Source organism: Ptychodera flava, chromosome 15, assembly GCF_041260155.1.
Source record: "Ptychodera flava strain L36383 chromosome 15, AS_Pfla_20210202, whole genome shotgun sequence".
Taxonomy (NCBI): Eukaryota; Metazoa; Hemichordata; class Enteropneusta; family Ptychoderidae; genus Ptychodera; species Ptychodera flava.
The window spans coordinates 21,414,749-21,435,199 of NC_091942.1; the positions used below are offsets into that span (position 1 = coordinate 21,414,749).

Consider the following 20,451-nt stretch of genomic DNA (forward strand, 5'->3'; position numbering starts at 1 on the left):
GATTGACAGCGATGCAAAATCCCAACAACGTTATTAACTGACTCACTGCTTTCTTCACAAAATTTGGATCATCTTCTACCATTATTCTGTTGCATGTGACGGTTTTGTTAAAGCATAGGAAGTATAATATTATTTCCTATGTTGTCAATCTTTGCTGAGTTTTTTTCGGATGAAAGTCTACCATCATTGATTTTTTTCGTGGAAAGGGCGGCACAATAAACAACCTCTTTACTTAAAAGATCTTAGGCGTGACTGGGAGTCCATCTTTTGGCTTATTTTCCAGCCTTTAGGTACTTTATGCAAAAGTGACGTTGGAGATGAATTTCATCGATTATGATTTGTCAAAGTGCACCTGCACAAGGTTTTAGAGATAAGCTTACTTGCTGTAATTCTATTTTTGATACTCGGGCTCAGTTGAAACATTTTGACAAAGATGTCCTTCTTCAAATACATGTCTTGTTCCGATTATTCCATTGTGCATATTACTGCAAAGTTCTTAAATGTGCTGTATATAATTTTGAGATGGCTTTTTTCATCTCTTTCTTACGAAATTTTTCAATCTTATAATTCTTTTGTTTTTGTATATCATTTTATGCCAAGTAAGTTATGTGTACACGGCTAAATAAATAAATATATGATAATGTTGATGACACCTTAATTTCTTTGCACTTATTTGAACGCATGGCGAAATATTGCGAACTATCTTCCGTACGATACAAATACACATATATGAGTCCCTCGATCAATATATGTTATAAGTTCTGTGTCATGCGTGTTTTCGTTTTTCCAGCCCGACTTCGCTGCAGCGGAGATGAGGCCCACTTCCGGTTAGTGACGTCATGGGCGTGGTGTAGACAGTTTTCATCATGGCGGACAAAATGTTCACATGTTGTTTGTCGCCTCAAGAAATCGAACAACGACAACAGAGCATGAGGATCGACCGAATGCTTGCGAAGGAGAAGGCACACCACCGAAGGCTTGTCAAAATCCTGCTCTTGGGTGCCGGAGAGAGCGGCAAGAGCACGTTTCTCAAGCAAATGCGAATCATACACGGGCAGATTTTCACGGACGAAGATTTGAAGGAGTATCGAGCTGTTATCAACAGTAACATTGTTAAAGGCACCAAGGTTCTTGTCGATGCCAGGGATAAGTTACGCATACCATGGGGCGATCCGCAGAATGAGAAACACGGCGAAGAGATCATGAAGTATGACAGTAGTATATCCTTAGATGCGACAACTTTTCCAAAGTATGTGGCTCACGTCAAGGCCCTGTGGGCAGATAAAGGTATCCAAGACGCCTTTGATCGGAGGAACGAGTTTCAGTTGGTAAGTTGACGGCCGTTTGAAGCTCATTAACACCTTTTTTTAATTTGCGGTTTTATTTTTGTGACAAATTTACATATGCTGTATGATTCGTACACAGCCTATACCACTGTGTAGGCCGGCTTGACCCAGAGTGGACGTGTTTGTCCCCTTCGGGTCACCCTCTCCAGTCTGACACAAAAAACAGAGATCAGGTCACAGTTATATGGTTTGTGCATGGTTTCTGTTACATCAGCCTGGTGCCTTAGCCCCATTTAAAACTATAAGTAACCTGTAGGTTTGTCTCTGTCACTATCACCTAATAATACATGTATTAATATCTTTGGCTCAGTGTTCACTTTTTTAAACAGCTTCACACAACAGAGCTGGCTGGTCGACGTTTTTTTTATAAAGTTGAAAAGCTGTGATCAGAGACACAGATAAGAAGGTAAAAAATGCAACAAGCACCTGTTAGTTCGGAAACAAGGCACTGTAATTTGAATCCTTTTTTGGCCCATGGAGCTGAGATAATTTATACTGTGTATGTGTAGTATATTGTACGAAATACATGGTTGTGGTACAGGCAATAGTGGAATGATTGGCAGAATAATTTTGATGTCACCTATGCTATAGACTGAAGTTATGGTTTGTGAAATCTTTTGATTTACTGTAGATCACAAGATTATAAAACTGCAATGTGGCATTAATATAATATAGGGTATGGTTATCATTCTACAGGAACATAAGGCTAGAAGGACGATGCCAGATTACATGTCAAATGTAATTTGGTGCATCCTTTTGCACAATACCACGCTATACTACTTCAACATGCAAATACAAGGATATGATTGGAACTTGGTCTCAGCATGGATGTAAAAAATTTTTTACATCCATGGTCTCAGTCAAGGCTTTTCATCACCACTTTATTTAAGCCAGCGTTTTATTTTTAAGTACAAGTAAGCCAGCGACAAGATACCCAAATTATCTGGGTCACTTGGCCTGCAAATTCAGTGTACGATGACCCAGGCTGGTATGTGTCTGGGCTGTTCATGTGTGGAATGTGGTGGAGGGATGACTATAAATGATGTAGCCCTGACACTTTACTGTCACAGACTGTGCAGACTCTTACCGCTGCACAACTCTGTGAATACTATGAGTTTTTGGTAAAGGGTCGCCAGGCTATGTTTGAGGTCAAGGGTTATTCTGAAGGGGACATAAACCAGTTCATTTGTGATGGCATGTATCTGCACTCTGATCATATGAAATCAAGTATAGAATTGTGACATATTAAAATTTTAAATAAATATTGAATAATCAGTCCACTGGTGTGGTGAGGCAAAATTTATCCCTGTCAATTTTGTGCAGGATGTGATGTTTGGTGATGTTTTTAGCAAAATTTGTAAGCAAAATACAGCTTTAAAAAATAATTTTATATTGCTTGGGCAGTAAATGATTTACAGAAAGCCATTCACCAACTTGAGTAGAAGCATTGCTTAATGGATAGAAAAACTAAGCAGATGTGGTTGATTTTGTCACGAAAATTCATGTAATAACATTTCTCACATCCAATATGATTAAAATAATTCATTTTGAGTGCAGTGCGTTGTTTAGGAGCATCACATCGTCATGATGAGAAATTGGACAAAAATATGCAATGCTTGCAAGTACCGCATGGACCATCAAAACACAGGCAACTTAACGCCATGCTTGATAGAGCTGACATAATATATTCAGCGGTGCAAGAATGGTGATCACCATATCATGGCCACCATATTAAACATGGCAGCCATAATATTGATCATCTATCAGTAATTTTTGAAGTCTGTGCACATTATGTCCAATTTTATTGTGATATAGATCAACAATAGATGAAGTCTCAGGGTTTTTACTTACTAAATGTGTATGAATATGCTTAGTAAACTGTATTCTAGAACATGGCCATGAATTAAGTTTGAACTATACACCACTACCAAAACAAGACTTGAGTTCCACATGTAGAATTAGATTACTTGATTATTTTCACAGCCATCAAATATTATCACCCATTGTCTAAGGCAGAAAATTAAGTGTTCTCCCAGTGTTAGTAGGTATAGAGGTTAAATCAATGCAGTGTTGGGTTGGCACCCAACGTTTTGCAAAGGTTGAAATATCACATCTATCAAATTCTCATAGATCTAAAAGCTGCTTAGGGCAGGAAGCAAAAATCAATTTAATCCATTTATCTGCTTTTTACGCGTGATGTAAGGTCTGTAGGCCTTTAACCCTCTGGTTGATGTTAAGAAAATCAATTTTAAATCGAAGACCTTGTGTGTTATTTCTCGTTGAAATGGAAGGTATACCCCTTGTGTGCAGATGCGATGTTTCTCATAATGAAAGCTACCGGTATTTATCAAAGGTGAAGATTGGTGAATCGTACACCACTGGTAGCCACTCTAACACTTTCTCTCAAGTACATCCAAATTTTCCATTAGACTAGCAAAGCAATATTCGGGAAAGTATTTTGGTAAAACCAATATCAATGAATGAGAGAAAAGTTTAGGTTTTTGAAAGTTATTTCTGGAGTAGCTATTCCAGCTAGCACTCCGCCTGGCTATCTTGTAACACAAACAGCACTTGTCTGTTGATTAAAAAAAGCTAAATTTGATGAGATTGCAAGTTTCTGTACTTAATAGCATAATGTCAGTACAGTTTCCTGAATAAGATGGATTGTGTCACAAATCATATCAAATCATATCAGAGAAAGAGTTTATTGTGTGATTGTGCGTCTACATTTCACTGGTGTGCGGCAATATCATGTGGTGTTGTGCTGAATTTGCACCTTTATGCTAGGTATTGTAGATGCATAGATGACAGGTTTGTATCACATCTGTTCTACGCTGTATATTTAACTAAAAGGACTCTCTAGGTCCATATCCATGGACTTGAATTATTTTTATGCCCTTTGTCCATGAAAAGTGCATGAAAGACAGATTTTATAGACTGCAGTGTACATCCAATCATTACAAAGGTAAGGGCACGGACCATTCATAGAGGTGTCATCTCATTCCTGTCAGTACACATGTGTTTATCATGTGAAGGTACTGCTTTGATAATTTAATATGGAGGGTCAACGCAATATTAAAATCCGTAATAAAATGTGGCTGTATACTTATGCCTCATAACTCTGCCATCTTGTAAAACAATATATACCCTCCAAAGACTGGTTTACAAATTTCAAATTTTTCCGGTTGTGATCTGCCCTGAGGAAATAAAAGACAGATTCCATGGACTGTACATGTAGTCATAACCAATGTTGTACTGGTGGACATGCAGGAAACACTCATTAACCCTTTTCCTGCCGAGCGCCCTTGTCCGTTATCCTGCCAAGTCAGTAGAAAACGGCCCCATACATGTAATATGTGCCTGCAAAAGATTTGCTCTCCTGCACACTATCCTGCCAGCCATTTTGGCAGAAATCGCCCATTTTCAGGGTAGTTTTAGCCGTACTTATACGTGTTAGACTTCGATAATTTCTACATGCCCGTAGACAGGGGAAGGAGCTCAAGGGTTACTGCAGAAAAAAATTGAGGTCACCAGCTTTGTTTGCCCCTTGGAGTGCGTCATTTTATTGCCGTTTCATGTTTATTTTTTCGGAAATAAACTCCTTCAGTATTACTCACGTCCGCTAGGCACAAACTTCACCTCACTCGTCTGTTATTCAGAGACCCTGGGGTCGTGCTAGGGTGCAGCAGCACCGGCAAACCTGTCCTGTTTCCCCAGGGTAGGTCAATTGAATACGTACCTTCAACGACTTGGCAGTGTAGCACAAAAACTATGTTTTTGCCGTTGTATTAACGACATGGATGAGCCATTGAAGCACAGCTCCATGTAGTTTAGCCAGCTCGTTTGGGAGTTGGCTTACGAGTGTTACCGTTCATTACTGACTTAATCAAGTGGTCCTCAGTCAGGTACGGGTTTGTACCGACATGGCTTGGGTTGCAGCTAACCAGTGATAACCAGTCACTACACCCAAGTCTTCAGTTCACTTTTGCGATGCACGGGTACAACACAATATCCTTCCATCGTTCTAGCCATCGACGTGTCCACATGCCTGGCGGCCATTGCACTGCTAGCTGGTTTGCATAACAAAAGCAGTCCCTGCTAAGTGCAGGCGGTATCCCCGTAGCATTGACCTCATGTCCCCTTTTGAATTCTCCGTACGCAAACAGCGTACGTAGTTACCAATGCGTCGGCAAGAGGATACGTTTGCCTGCAAACCAGAGCCAATACTTCGGACGATGGAATAAATAAAAAATCCAAAGCTACGTCCATTGAATGGCACGGCCAAGGCGGTGAAGGACGTTGACTGGCTTGAACTTGCAGAGCTGAAGCCCAGCTTAGTACTTCGGACACCAGTTTGTAATGGTATTTCCGAGTCGTTCATATCCGTTCCATCGGAGGAACAAGTCGAGCCGTCCCGTCAAAAATACGTTCTCATTTTCAGTCATGCACAACTGAATAAGTGACTTTCGTCTCGCACCATTGGCACCATCTGCCAAGTCGTTTGCAAGAGGTAGCCTTCTAGATTAGCATTGCCAAGTTGGTCAAGTTCGGCAGCAATCTCTACATGTATAGTGCCAGGCAGCCAAGTACGTCCAACTCTGCCAGAAAACGTCACCATGCTATCCTGCCAAGTCCGCTAAAAAGCGGTAAAAAAAACCCAGCCCCCCTCGGATGTGGGGGACTGGCGGACAGGTTTCTGCACCTTTCCCTGTCTATTGACTCCCTGCGAACCCATTTCGAGGGGAAAAGGCGTTCCTTGTCAGAAAACCTGTCCTCGATGACCCCTAAACGCACAGGGGATAGCAAAACGTAGTGCCGTCGACTTGGCAGGAATGGGGGTACCCAAAAAGGGCCCGATTTCCACTGAGTTGGTAAAATAACTGTCACCAGTGCTTAGATTCTGGCTACACCGAATTTCAAGCGGATTTTCACCGACTTTGCAGGAAAAGGGTTAAAGATGTCATCCCATTCCTGAGTGTTTATATGAAGATACTGTTTTGGTAATACAGGGGGCAAATCAGCAACCCAATATTAACATGCTGTATATTAATATTTCATAATAGAATGTGGCAGCATAATCAGGTCCCATAAATCTACAATCCTGCAAGCAATATATACCCTCCAAATATATCTCAAATTTTCCCATTTGTTATTTGCCCTGTGGAAACTTTGTCCCATTGCATCCTGTAGCTGTGTAGTGCCAGGAAGTGGTAGTTGATCTAGTCTGTCTACATGTAAACAGTTTGTGTTAGGACACCACAGTGTCATTTCCAACTCTAAATAGGTCAAAAGCATATATGTACCAAGGCTTCAAGTGTGTTGTTCTAGGCTGTAGAGATTTCGGGGTCTGGTGTCTTTGTTTCTGTAAATATGATTATTTGTACATCTGATCCATACTTCACATTTCCACAGGGCAGTGGTAAGGCTGTAAATACCAGTGAAGGCATTTATAGATATTTTTTTAAAATTATGTCTGCATGACTCAATGACTCAGCTGTAGATGACCACGAATGTACAGACTTTAGAGGTGTGTATATGGACGTATATAAAAACAGATGAGGAAAATGAATTTCAGACGTCAGTAAAAGTTGCACATCACCCACACAGGCTATCAAAAGTGCAAGTCAGATTATTAACACAGTAGGTTGAAGCAAGGAAGCTCAAGCTGATTGATGTTTGTCAGAGAACTGTTCTAAATAGGTACGCACATTACAGGTGATAATAAACTGTTCTGTGCTCAAATTTTTATTTGCATATATGCAACTAAATGGAACAACCTTTTACAAATTTGCAACGGAAAGACTGTTGCAAATTGATGATAGAGACCCACTGTGCTGATGTTGGGCAAAGTTCACTGGCTAACAAATTGGAATGAAAAAGACATTGTGGTTTTTCCCAGTGTACCGCAGGTGAATCAGAGGGCATGGTATATTGAGTGGGCTCCCACAATGACTGATTCAGTCGATGCAAACCTTTACACCCACACTTAAATCTTAATAGGTTAGGGAGTGGTTTGGAGGACTGTTTTGGACATAGGTGTTTGATTCTAGTACAAATGGTCAGTTCCAATCTGTATAATGAGATTAAGAGAAGCCCAAGTTCAAGGTTGTTTGGGCCTTCTAGACTGAGAAGACTTGAACTTTTCTGCAAACTTTCCTTGAGGATACTGCCAACCATATATGTAGCCAGTTGCTTACTCAATTGAGAAGAAAAGTCGGGGGTCACCGAGCAAAGTTTGCCAATATTTGAAATTCAAAATGGCCGTCATCCCTGTGTTAACTGTATGGAAATATAATATATAATATAATATAATCTTTATTTCGAGTACTTGCTCAAATGTAAAAAAAAACAAGACAGTAAACAGCTAACGCCCGCATCACCAAACAATACAAAAAAAAAAATGAAAACACTAAAAGAGCTTTTAAAAATACAGAATTAAAAACAATCTGATACAGTCTTTGCCCAAAAGACACTTTGCCTTACAACATCGACAGATAGAGCTGCTTTAATCAAGGTATTTGTGCTTTTATGCAATCTAACATAGAATTTAGAACGAAGCATGCGTTGTTTGCTACCAAAGGTCATAATATGGTTGCTGACAAAGGTTTCAGAAATACCTAAGCGATGTTTAATACCGAGTAGGATTCTGAAAGCGTTATTATATGACACTCGAACATCGTTAATACATTTCTGTGTAAATACACTCCACAAATGTGCACAGTACATGGTTGAACAGTACGCTTTAAATAAATGAATTTTGACAGAAAATGAACAATTGTAAAACTTACGGATTAGGGAGTTTGCATTAGCATAAAGCTTTTCATTTGTCGTTTAATATCATCCATGTCGTTACCCAAATGGTTTAAAACAATACCAAGATATGAGTGTTTTCTCACAAATGAAAGGGTGGAATTGTTCAAATATACATGTGGAATACATGTTATTTTGCAATGTTTTGGTAAAATAGACAGACACTTGGATTTGTTTGGATTAAAGACAATGTCGTGAGACATAGCATAATGACGACTTGTTTCCAAGAGTTTGTTCAAACCCTTCACAGATGGACAAATTAAGACAATATCGTCAGCATAAAGGAAATGATTAACGCATTGCCCAGCAAGGTGACAGCCAATTTGTGTTTTACAAAGTGAATCACTCAAATTATCCATATAAACATTAAATAAACGAGGAGATAAAATCCCCCCTTGTCGAACGCCATTATTTGCAGTATTAGCGTTACCCCATTTGACACAAAATTCTTGTTTGCGATACCATAATACTAAAACGCGAACAATATACACAGGAACACGTCTGTCAATCAGCTTGCGAAAGAGGGTCCAATGATTGACCCTATCAAACGCTTTAGTGGCATCTAAAAAGCACATAAAGACTGGACTATTGTTGCGATTATAGAAATCAATGACTTCTTTTAACAGAAAAATACACATGTCAGTCGAATGACCAGTTTAAATCCAAACTGATGATCGCTTGTACCAAGATAATGCTTACATCTATCAAGTAGTAAAATTTCGTATAACTTTGAAATGGCTGTAGCTATGGCAATAGGGCGATAATTTTTAACACAAGTTATATCACCGGTTTTGTCTTTAACAATTGGTATCAAGGTAGTATCTAGCATAGCAGATGGTAAATGTCCATGAACATGTACAGCTGTAAATAAAAGTGACAACAAAGGGTGTACACAGTTGTGTGCATACTTGATATGCTCAGCAGCAAGGCCATCTGGCCCTACTGCTTTCCCATTGGCTAATCTAACAATACAGTTGGAAATTTCATTGGGCCTGACAGTCATATTGTCAATAAAGTTAACATTCGAAATTCCGGCCCTTACATAGGATTCGTTACTATGATCAGTGACAGATGACAACAGACCAGAAAAATGATCTCGCCACATTCCAGCGATATTTTGATGACCATTACAACCACCCACAGATGATGACAATGGTGAAGACTTCTTACCACTGACACCTTTCCAAAATTGCTTAGTATTTTTGTTTGAGAGATTTTCAGCAAGGGCGTCAGCTCGCATTTGATTTTCACTTTTCTTACAAATCTTCAAATATACTTAAACTTGGCACGGGTTTTCCTCATTATTTCAAAGATTGGACCATGGCGAGGACTGCCATTATCCCTCCACAAGATAAATGCATCCCGAGCAATTAAGTGGTGCTCCTTTACATAGTGATTCCAACCCGGAACATTCTTATTGATATAATGTGTTTGCTTCGATGAAATACACTGAGACGCGGCAGATGTCAGGGCATCAACAATATTGTCATAAAGCTTATTTATAGAATTCAGGTGAGAGGAATGTTTACATGTGGAATCACGACAAGAGAGTGCTCCAGCATCGAAGCTGATGGTTCTCAAATAATGTTCTGACAAATCATGATAATTCTGTACGGAAGTTTTATCAATACAAGACCAGTCGATCTTATTGAAAGTTGAGCTATTTTGGGCACAAAACTGAAAGTCATAATTCTGAAGGGAATCAAGATTACATACAACACTTAAAGGGAAGTGATCTGACCCGATATAATCATGTAAAATGTTAACATCACGAATACATGAATGTGCAGCAGGAGTTGAAATGCAGTGGTCAAGCCATGATGTAGAGTGATGGACTTCACTATAGTACGTGAAGTTGTGGTGATTGTTTATATCAAGGAAACTGATATCGGAACAGATGTAATTATTGTCTGTACAAAAACTAGTAATTTCTTTACCAAATTCAGAGTTACTTCTAATGTCGGCATTCCAGTCCCCTATGACCATAACACTATTAGTTTGAGCGTTATCAATACAGTGGCGAACTTTCTGCAGATATTCAAGAAACTCGTGGTAATTATCTCTATTATGAAATGGCATATATACATTTATGATGGTCAGAATACCACCGGAATGCTTAATTTCAAGGCCAATAATACGGCTATCATCATAACGTTTAACATTAACATCAACAAGGGATTTTCTCCACATAACGGCCACTCCCCATATGGACGACCAATCCGAATACCTGCCTCATCATCCATCGACGTCTCACCAACTGCATAAAAATTGTCACTAATATGTGATAACAGGTTAAGCTCTGATTGCGTCAGCCAATGTTCTTGAAGACAGCAGATATCACAATCTTTGCACAGTTCCTTTATAGTCTCAATAGACGATTTCATTCCACGACAGTTGTAAGATGTAATATTTAAAGTCATGAAAGTTGCTGATTCTTTCTCGCAGGATAGAATTTCCTCACTATAACACCCGACGGCCAGACGTTTGGTGTCAATATGTTTTTGCAATGTTCGGAAGTCGTAATCACCTTAAAGGATGAATATGATTCATATTTGGTTTGTATCGGAACAGTTTTTACACAAAAGCCAAGCTTTTTAAGGTGTGACGTTACATCATTTTCGGTCGTTTGTGGAGAAAGTCGACTAACAAATATTTCGGCAGGCGGCATCGTCTTTACAGCTTGTAACTTAAATAACTTAAAATTTCGATTTTAGGATTTGAATTTCACAAAAATGAGATGGTGAGAATTTTGTTTACTCCAAGAGCTTCAAAATGGGACCCCAAAAGCAGTAGACCAGAAAAGTATTATGAAAATTTCAGAGTCCAAATATCTATCCCCGAGGCACAATTCTACATGAACCTTATAATAAGTCTTTCAATTCTCTTCATCATGTCAAGCTCTCTCAATTTTGCACACAAGAGCTGGTACGATACCAACGTCTTGTTATTTTGTTCATTGAAGAAAGGGTACGAAAAACACTTTCATTCATTTTGACATCATTGTTAGAGCATTGCTTGCAAATGATCAGTAGGTTGGTATAAGTGGTCTTTCAGGAGATTCGATGCTATTTAAAAAGACAGATTTTTAAACCATATGTGTGAGCAGGGCTTCTGTCCTCACATGATTAAAATTACGCAGTCGCACAAGGCCTAATAGGAATGTAAAGTGATCTGTTTTTGGATTTTGTGCATGGTTGCCAGAAATAACGTTTTTTCACACTTTCTAATCCCACCAAAACCGCATGGTTCCTTGTTGCTGAAAATAGGTTTAATTGCAGTGTTGACACATATGGGAGCAAACAACACAAAGTCAGACCTATTCCTCTATAATGATGATGATTGCTAATATTAAATATGATGACATAGAAAACGACAATTATCACTGAACACATTCATTTGTTCAGGAATACAATAATGAATATTTGGTAGTGTTCTTCATGGGTGTTTTTTCATGACCATGTCAGAATATGTTGATATTTCAGTCATCGTCGTCAGGAAATAGCTGCTGATAATGCCACAAAATGGGCACCACACAGAGGGCACAGAGCCACTCCACTTCCTGTGCATGTTGTTGGATAAACATCTGACTACAGTGCGATTCTTATAAAATGATTTGTGCCGTTTGTCTGAGTATTGTTCGTCGGACATACCGCATCGTGTGTGCTGATATGCTATGATACTTGTGTGGTTGTAACTTGGTCACGTTTTTTTTTTTAATCTTAAAAAATAGAGCAAGGCAGACGTCTGTTTAATTGCCTGTAGAAAGTGAAACTGATGCGAAAAAATAGATTTACACAGTTGATACCATTTACTGATTTGGTGTCGGAAAGTTGTACACGTTCACATATATAGGTCAACATTTGGTAGGAATCAAATTCCAGGCCAGATGTACGATGTAGTCACTACTCAAAACTGTTGAGACTATACTGGATTGTTCACAGGCGAAATGACTGTAAACAAGCAATCTAAATAAATCATAAGGAATAAATATGGGTAGCTTTACATCCTCTGAGAGCAACCACCTCAGTGGTCTTTTTGGAAGGTTGATGGCCACCATGTGCACGTTCAAAACACTTGTCTCCACGGTTTAAACACTGTCCGACTGAAATGATATTATCCCAAAGGGCATATTTACTCCTCTTTAATTAACGATAAAAGGCGCCGTGGGATGAGTAGATTAGGAGGATCAGTTCCATGACTTTACCTGTGTTGTAGTTCTAGAGACTTAAGTTATGGTATTATCACTGACTTTGCATTTTAAGTAGCTTATCTTGATAGATTACCATCTGGTCTTTAGACTTAAGTGTTCTCTATAATTAAAAGAAAAACCAAGGGTGGCCAATTTACATAACAATGTATAATTTGAATATTCTTTGGATGCAAAAATGTTTCCTTTCTATGGTTATTATCATATGAAAAGATTGCTCCGGAAAAACAGTGGGGTGGGCCACCCCTCAAAAATCCCCCTGTGGAGGAGAAGCCTGCCAACAAGCCTATTGTTACTTCATTGACTGTGGTGGGTTTTTACAAGCCCTGCCTAATCAGTTTTCATTTATGTGTCAATCCCACACACTGCATTATCTAAAGAATCCCATATATCACAAGTACATCCTGGAGTTTGTTCATTTATACTCAGAACTGAATGGATGTACCGGTACATTTACTAGGAAGCCATAGATTATCGTTGTCTCATAAGATATACCAGGTCTATGCTCATATTGAGTACTGAATGAATGTACATTTACTGGGAAGCCGTAGATTGTCTCATACCATGGACTGGGTCTATGCTCTGAATGAATGTACACATTTACTAAGGAAACCATAGATTACTATTGTCTTATACATAGAACCGGATCTATGCTTATATGATACTGAGAACTGAATGAATTTACATTAACTAGGAAGCCATAAATTACTTTGGTCTATCTCACTCAGTGTAAAACTATAAGACCATTTGTTATCAACAGTGTGTTTGAATGCCACACATAAAAAAAAATAGTTCTGACTAGATCTCTGAAAAAATTGAAGGACACCATATTAAGACTCAATATTTTGCATTGTGTCTAATACATGTATGTGTTATTAATGAGTCAAATATTCAAAATGGGTAGATCAGATTTCAAATTGACCATAATTACTGATAACGGGCATTAATTCTGTCTGTAAAATCGCCAGTGATGTATCAAGTATTTAGATGTAATGAGTCAAATATCAAATATTTTCAGACTTTAAAAATACAGAGAAGTCAATAGTTTATTTGAATTTGGTCATTTCATACATTTGAGGAATTATTGTTGTTCAATGTACAATGTCACGTAAAACAGTTGGAATTTCATTGAATATACTTTACATGGTGAAACTTGTACATTGACCAGACTAAACATCAGCGGCATTGCATACAAGGGTCATACCAATGTAGCAAAGCAAACAGCTATTGTCACTGTCTCTGCAAAACAAGGTCAAAGGTCATCAAAGGAGAAGTGATGGGATCCTACTTTTGCTTTTGCATTGTCCACAGCCAGATTTTTGTGTGCTGTATGTTCCTCCTCAGGATTGTGAAAAAAGTTTATTCAAATATGCCAGTTCTTTTTTCCCTACTGTTAGTTGCAACCAGAAGAATAAACCATGTATGATGTTCAGTGTTGCATGACAAGAAAACAAATTTTGCAAAGGCTCAGCACGGCCATACTAAATCCCAAAGCAATTATTTGGCATGGTGTACCCTTGAACCTGACACCTGTCATGCATTGTCCCAAGAATACAACCGCGCACAAAAATGGGCCCACACAGATGAATTCAACAAGCAAATGCCTTGTTCAGTCATAACCTCAGAAAGCATTACTTGCTATATCTAATCAATGGTTTGGGTGTAACATTGCCTGTAAGCATATCTTTTGACTTGTTAGTGTAGCAGTGAGTTAGACAGCACAAAAGCCAAACTCCACAGGTTTTCTTCTACCACAGCTGTGTAACATATTATATTGAATACAATATATGGTGAATGTGTTTGTGTAGCCTATAGAATGAGCCTTTGAAATTAATTCACAATACCAAATGAGGTTTCTTTTGATAAAAATATGAAACTAAATTTTAAGTCTCTTCTGTATTTAAAAAAGTACTGCCAGTTATTAACAACTTGCTGGGTTTCCCCACTGAAAAAGGGGATACTACTATAAGGGGTGGGTCACCCCTTTGTTTTTCGAGCAATCTATTAACAAATTAATAGCTATACAAAAAAATACATTTTCACCACAAATGAATATGCAAATTATACATTGTTATGTAAATTAACACCCTCTGTCTTCCAACTTCTGTTGAACACTGACTTGTTGCAGAGGTCCCAGCTGTACAGAAAATGGTGATTTAATCAGAAATTCTAGATAAGATAATGATTGTATGCTGAAAATGTAAGTGTAAACCTATTTTGACAGCTGAGATTTTCACGTTTTTCATGACATTAATGGAATTTTAATTCTTCGAAAGTTATAAACAGATGGCATTTGCTGAAAACGTGACTGACTGTGATGTTATTCAATTCTCCTTCCAGCTCTGGCTTTTCAAAATGACCATTTTTGTATTGCCATTACTGTAGCCTGATACAGCGTGTAAAAACACTTGAACCGTAAGTGAACCATCGAACAGCTAGCTCCGATACACAGAGGGTTACTGTTAAGCCCCCCCCCCCCCCCCCCCCCCAGAGAAATCAGCCATGCTTCTGTTTCTGGTTGATTATTCTTTATATTTCCAGTTTCACAGTTCATTCTGTATCAGCATGAAGGTCGACGACCAGAGGTCAAGGGTCAATCAGTGGCAATATTGGACACCAAATGAACAGTAGTGTACAGTATATAAGGTGTAGAGGTCCTTCAAAGATTTCCATGTGTGAGCTATTCGTGAACATCTTGTACTCTTTGAACCATAGTTAATTGATCTGCAGTTAGCCCTTTTAAGGTCGTTCACATCTTGAAATGAATAGACCTAAACTTTTGCTCAAACTTTCTTCTTGAAGGAAACTTTAAATCGTTCTCATTCAAACTCACGCGTAAAAATCAGGGGTCACCATCGAAAATTCAGTATCAGAAAAACAAATTACCCAATATTTCCCGCCACAAGAAAATCAACATGGCTGCCCTCCTTGTATTAACTCTAGGTTGGAAAAAAATTTTTGATTTTAGAAAAACTAAGATGGTGAACATATTTATTACTCCAAGACTCTTAAAACGAACCACCACAAAGGGTACACCAGAACAGTATCGAAAAAAATTGAGATTGTGGAGATCTGTCCCCGGGCTACATTCTGTCGTAATAACTTACAGAAAACAAGGTATTATCTTCAAATCCGGAGAGTGGAATTTGATAGACATGTAGTCAGTACTATATATAGCCCATGATTCACCTTGATCTGATCACAGTCCCTCCAGCCAAAAGGGACTATTATCAGATCAACTTCAAAGCCAAGGGCTCGCTATGAAAGAGATTACCTCTTAGAATGAGAAGCATACAGTCTCCATTGTACATTGTTAGCACTCACAATGACTCTTGTAGCCTTTTCAGTTGACAGATGAAGCTGTACATGGCTCTTTATCAGTCTGAAGATACCTGTTACACAATCCCATATGTTCAACTTGAATTATTTTCTTTCATCAGATAGTTGTTGCAGAAAAAAAACAGTCAGGGTTTGCTTCATTTTAGCTATGTAAAAGCAGTTGTCACATTATGCCAAGAGCACTGAGTCATGACCTGGTAAACACAAGGTATAGACTGAAATCTGTCAACATTTACAAGATAGAGTACTGTGCATATGCATGGCCAGTAGGCTCTGATATGGCTCTCAGCTACAAATATGTAGATCTCAGATTGCATCTATTATCAGATAGTACTCTCATTTCGCAAGGCCGACTCAACCTCTATAGGGTTCTGTTTCAGCGACCCTTTCACCTCCAGGGGTCTCAGAGGTCACCTGGCGATCTCTCACCCATGACATTTTTATAAGTCTTCGTTGTAGAATCATAGTTTCTCTACTGTCTATGGTAGAATACAACTCTGATTGCACTGCTCTGAATATTTTGATAATTGGACTTGGTGGGTATGAGATTGGTCAACCCCCATTCAATACAACATTGTCTTATACTGTGCTTGATTTTAATAAAGATAATGGCCTTCCAATGTCATTAAATTAATTTTGTCTGAGTGCATTGATGATACTGTGGATTTTCTGGTCCAGAATTAATCAGTTCTCTTGCTTTAGATGATAAGCTGTGAACTATGAACAAAAACATCACTCTAATAACTTTGTTAGTGACAAGTAATTGGATTACCTGGTATGTCTGCCAGATCTGATCAATCTTAAAGGGCCAGTAATGCTGATTTTTGATGATTTTCAGCTATTTTTATTTTTAATATGAACCGCAGTTTCTTGTTCTACTCCCAAAAGCATTTCAGATACACAGGACTAAGCTTGTCAACTCAGCCTGTAAAAGTTTAAACTTTGTTGTAATTGTTAACAAGTGAATTCTGGTCTGGACTAGAATTTAAATGTAAACAATAACAGTGCATTTTACACATATAGGCGCTATGCTGACGAGCTAAATATTGGCTGTTCGACATGCTTTAGTGGGTATGACAAGAACTTGCATTTTGACATGCGAAATAAATATAATGAAATAATCAACAAAAGTTAGCATTACTGGCTCTATTATATAAGATGGACTGAGACAAATTAGCCATGCATTATCACCAGTAGGTTAATACAGTAAAGTCGACTACAGAACAGAAATTGACAGACACCAGCATATAGCTTGTAGCCATTTATAACTAACAGTCCTGTCCTTTCCAATGCTTGGAATCTCTGCAACCACTTTATCAGTACATCTGACTGATGACCTATGACCGACAGAGCCGTCAATCAACTCGGCAGTTTCTGGCTGTTCAGTATCAAGCCATGGAGGATGGGCCCGCAAACTGTGACTTGAAGCGTACAGTGACATCCATATGATAGTTGCAAGCCTCCTTACCCTGTAAATCTCAACTGATATCACTTGCTCTAACAATTTAATTCTCTGTCGTTGCAGTAGTTTGACTTCGGTCAAATTCTTGATGTGATTGTGTTCTGGGACATTCACCGCAAATTTTGATACATTACCCATAAGTCTCTTTGATTGTACCGACAGGCATCTCTATTCTAGCACACTTAACTTTTGTGGACTCCAATAATTTAAAATAGGTTAATTTAAAGATAACAGACCAAAAACATACAAGATAATGCACTGAAAATACTTGTCAGAAATTCAAAACTACAATTCATTGATCATCAGTATTTACAGGAAGTTGGAAATATTGCACTTTGTAACCCTTTGAGTGCCAAAGTCAAATTTTGACACTTTTATCATATGTACGCCAGTCAATATTTTCCTAATTTTTGCTAAAATTTTGCTAAAAATCTGTAGCCAAAGTAATGTGATGTCCATTCGGTCGAAAATTACGAAAAAAATTACATAAAAATTCATAAAATTGGTGAAATGTTGCACCGAAATTTTTGGCGGGAAAAATTACAGTGCTCAAAGGGTTAAGCCTTTCAACAATGTAGTTTGGCCCAATATATTGTTATCAGTGGTGAGAGTGGATTTGTTTGTAGGAAATTGGTGAAGACAGGTTAAGTACTTTTGTTTACCAGCTTTTGTAATTGTTTCTGAAGAGGATGAGCATTTCCGTATTTTATTCATTACAAAAATAACTTTCCTTACATATTCAAAGCATGTGCTGTTAGTTTCTGTATTTTTCTTCGTAACCCTTCTGTTTGGCTTTCACAATAATTGTATCTCCAACATCTAATACAAACGTTCAGTTCAGCCAAAAATATTCTGATGAAAAATAGTGGTAGCCTATATGTATACTATACACCTAAAATTGATGAAAATTAATATAATTTCTGAATGCACACAAGAATTGTCACTTAGTGCCTGCTCATATTAATCAGAAATTACGCCGTGTCATGATTTCTGCAGTCTCATTCTGCATGTGTTACATGTTTTAACATTGAAAACACTCCTGGGTATGAAAAGGAGTCAAACCATTATCATTACCAAAAGTACTAAACTTAATTTTCATGTTGCTGTTTTGATCACCGAGATGTCTGCAATGTGTTCTGTCTTACCTTGTCTTGCGGCTGGAATATGTAGAAAGCAAATTGATATGAGTAATCTCATATATATGTACCTGAGGTTTCGTTTGCTATACGTGATAAGTTCACCTTTCACACAGTTCATGTAGTACAACCTCAATTATTTTTTATTATTATTAATTAGTTTTTAAAGAGTGCCATTTCCTTGCCTCTACTTAGACGTGCCATTACCCATATATAATACATCCATACATCAAATGTACCCAGCAGTATGTCAATGCTAAACATTTCAAAACTTTCAAGCTTTTTTGTCACATAATCCTGCATCACAGGATTAATTAATGGACGGTCGGACAGTCACGATCAGTTTATCATGTACATGTGTGTGATAAAACAAACTTTCGACAATGCATCAAGGTTTAAATGACATGTTACCGTTTCTGATGTTTTGAGAAAACAACTAACAAACACAAAATTGTTGCTCATTTGTTTTAACAGGGGTACAACATACCATCATAAAGCTGACACATGCCGGTGTCATGACCTCATAGCAAGGTCATGGGTCAGATTTTGTACAATAGTATATAATATTATTCAGATATATATATATATATTAGAGAGAGAGAGAGAGAGAGAGAGAGAGAGAGAGAGAGAGAGAGAGAGAGAGAGAGAGAGAGTATGTATCTGTGTGTATGGAGCAGATTGAAAATTCATTTGGAAAAACAAGGATTTTCAAAGTGTGAATTACACACGTATCCTTATTGAACAATGGGTGTACTATATCAGATATTATGTGGCTTTAGGTTTTGAATCAATAGTATTTACATCATCCCTGTAATAAATATTTCAAAATGCAGCAAAAAGTGATTTATTGTGACAGTGTGGCACTAGACAAACCACATAGTGAAGTGAAAGACAAGGGGGTAACACCAAGTCAAACACACAAGGGCTGATGTTAGCTTTTATTTGAACCTGTGGGACATTTAACATAGTTGTGGCCTTGTCCACTATAAATACATTTATATCCAGGGGGGAGCTTTGCGCCTATTATCATGGTAAATGTCAAGTAATAAGCTGTATCAGAGCCATCAGGCTGTGGTAATTTTGTCAAAGATACATGTACACGTATTTTCAATAGTGTTGTTGATAGTGCATGACATTGTGAATTGTCTAAAGAAGGTCAGACTTTTGACCATACTAGCTTTGTACAGTTGTTTAAATTGTTCAAAACCGAGATTGCAATTGATATGATATATTTGTATGCACGTGATAATCCTGAATGTAAAATTTGTTTGTATGATGGTAAGGAGATAAAATGATAAAAAGTCTAAAGTGAAACCCAACATACAAGCAGTGGTCATATGTAGTGAGGTACATAGATTCGAAATGTCAGCAAACTTTACTGACTCAAAAAGCAGTTTCTAAAATTAGTAGAGAAAGCATAAAATCCCTCATAAAAGGCCGTTGAGTGTTTGTTTCAGTTGGAATTCAAACAAATACCGTCATTGTTGGTGTGTTTATGGGATTAAGCTGACGAAATAAACGTGCCTTGTGCATGATTTTAGAAATTCGTAAACCAATTTAAATTGTACCCTGACATTTCAACAGCACTGACAGCTTGATGGGGAAGAATATCCATCATCATTTGAGAATTCAGGGATTTAAGATTATTGATGACCCCCTGCAGAAATAAAAAAAAAAGGAAGATTAGCCATTTCTGGTTAAATAAGGTACATGACGAGGCTCTTCATTGACTGTCCTGAATCTGTTTTGTCATTTGGTGCTTTATAGCAAAGTCACAAAATAGCCTGCCAGGTTTCAGAAACTTCATTGAGCTCATAAAAAATAAAAAAAAAGAAGATTAGCCATTTCTGGTTAAATAAGGTACATGACTATCTGAAGTCTGACATAGCACTGCTGACCATTTTCTCTCTTTAAGAGTGAGGTTCAGAAATACCGTAATGTAGGTGTGGACCAAAGTTGTAAAGTTTATGTGCCGCATTCACACAATTGGTGACCTAAATCGTCCACACATAAACTTTTTATGCGGCGGTCCTTGATTATCAAGACAATGTCAGCGCGGTGCTCTTGGGTAGGACTGAAATGTCAGCGTAATAAATCCATAGTCAGAGACAAAAACATGTAAAAGCTCTTAACAGTATGAAGTCATTCTTT

The 20,451-nt window shown here is 37.9% G+C and overlaps 1 protein-coding gene across 1 annotated transcript in view; it reads left to right on the forward strand.

Annotated features, from left to right (window-relative positions):
- The first annotated feature begins 837 nt into the window (after window positions 1–837).
- Window positions 838–20,451, forward strand: part of LOC139151531 (guanine nucleotide-binding protein subunit alpha-13-like) — a 28,884-nt gene continuing 9,270 nt past the window's right edge. The window contains exon 1 of the mRNA XM_070724425.1: window positions 838–1,328. Within this exon, the coding sequence (XP_070580526.1) occupies window positions 867–1,328 (462 nt within the window). The 5' untranslated portion in view covers window positions 838–866. The remainder of the gene's footprint in view (window positions 1,329–20,451) is intronic.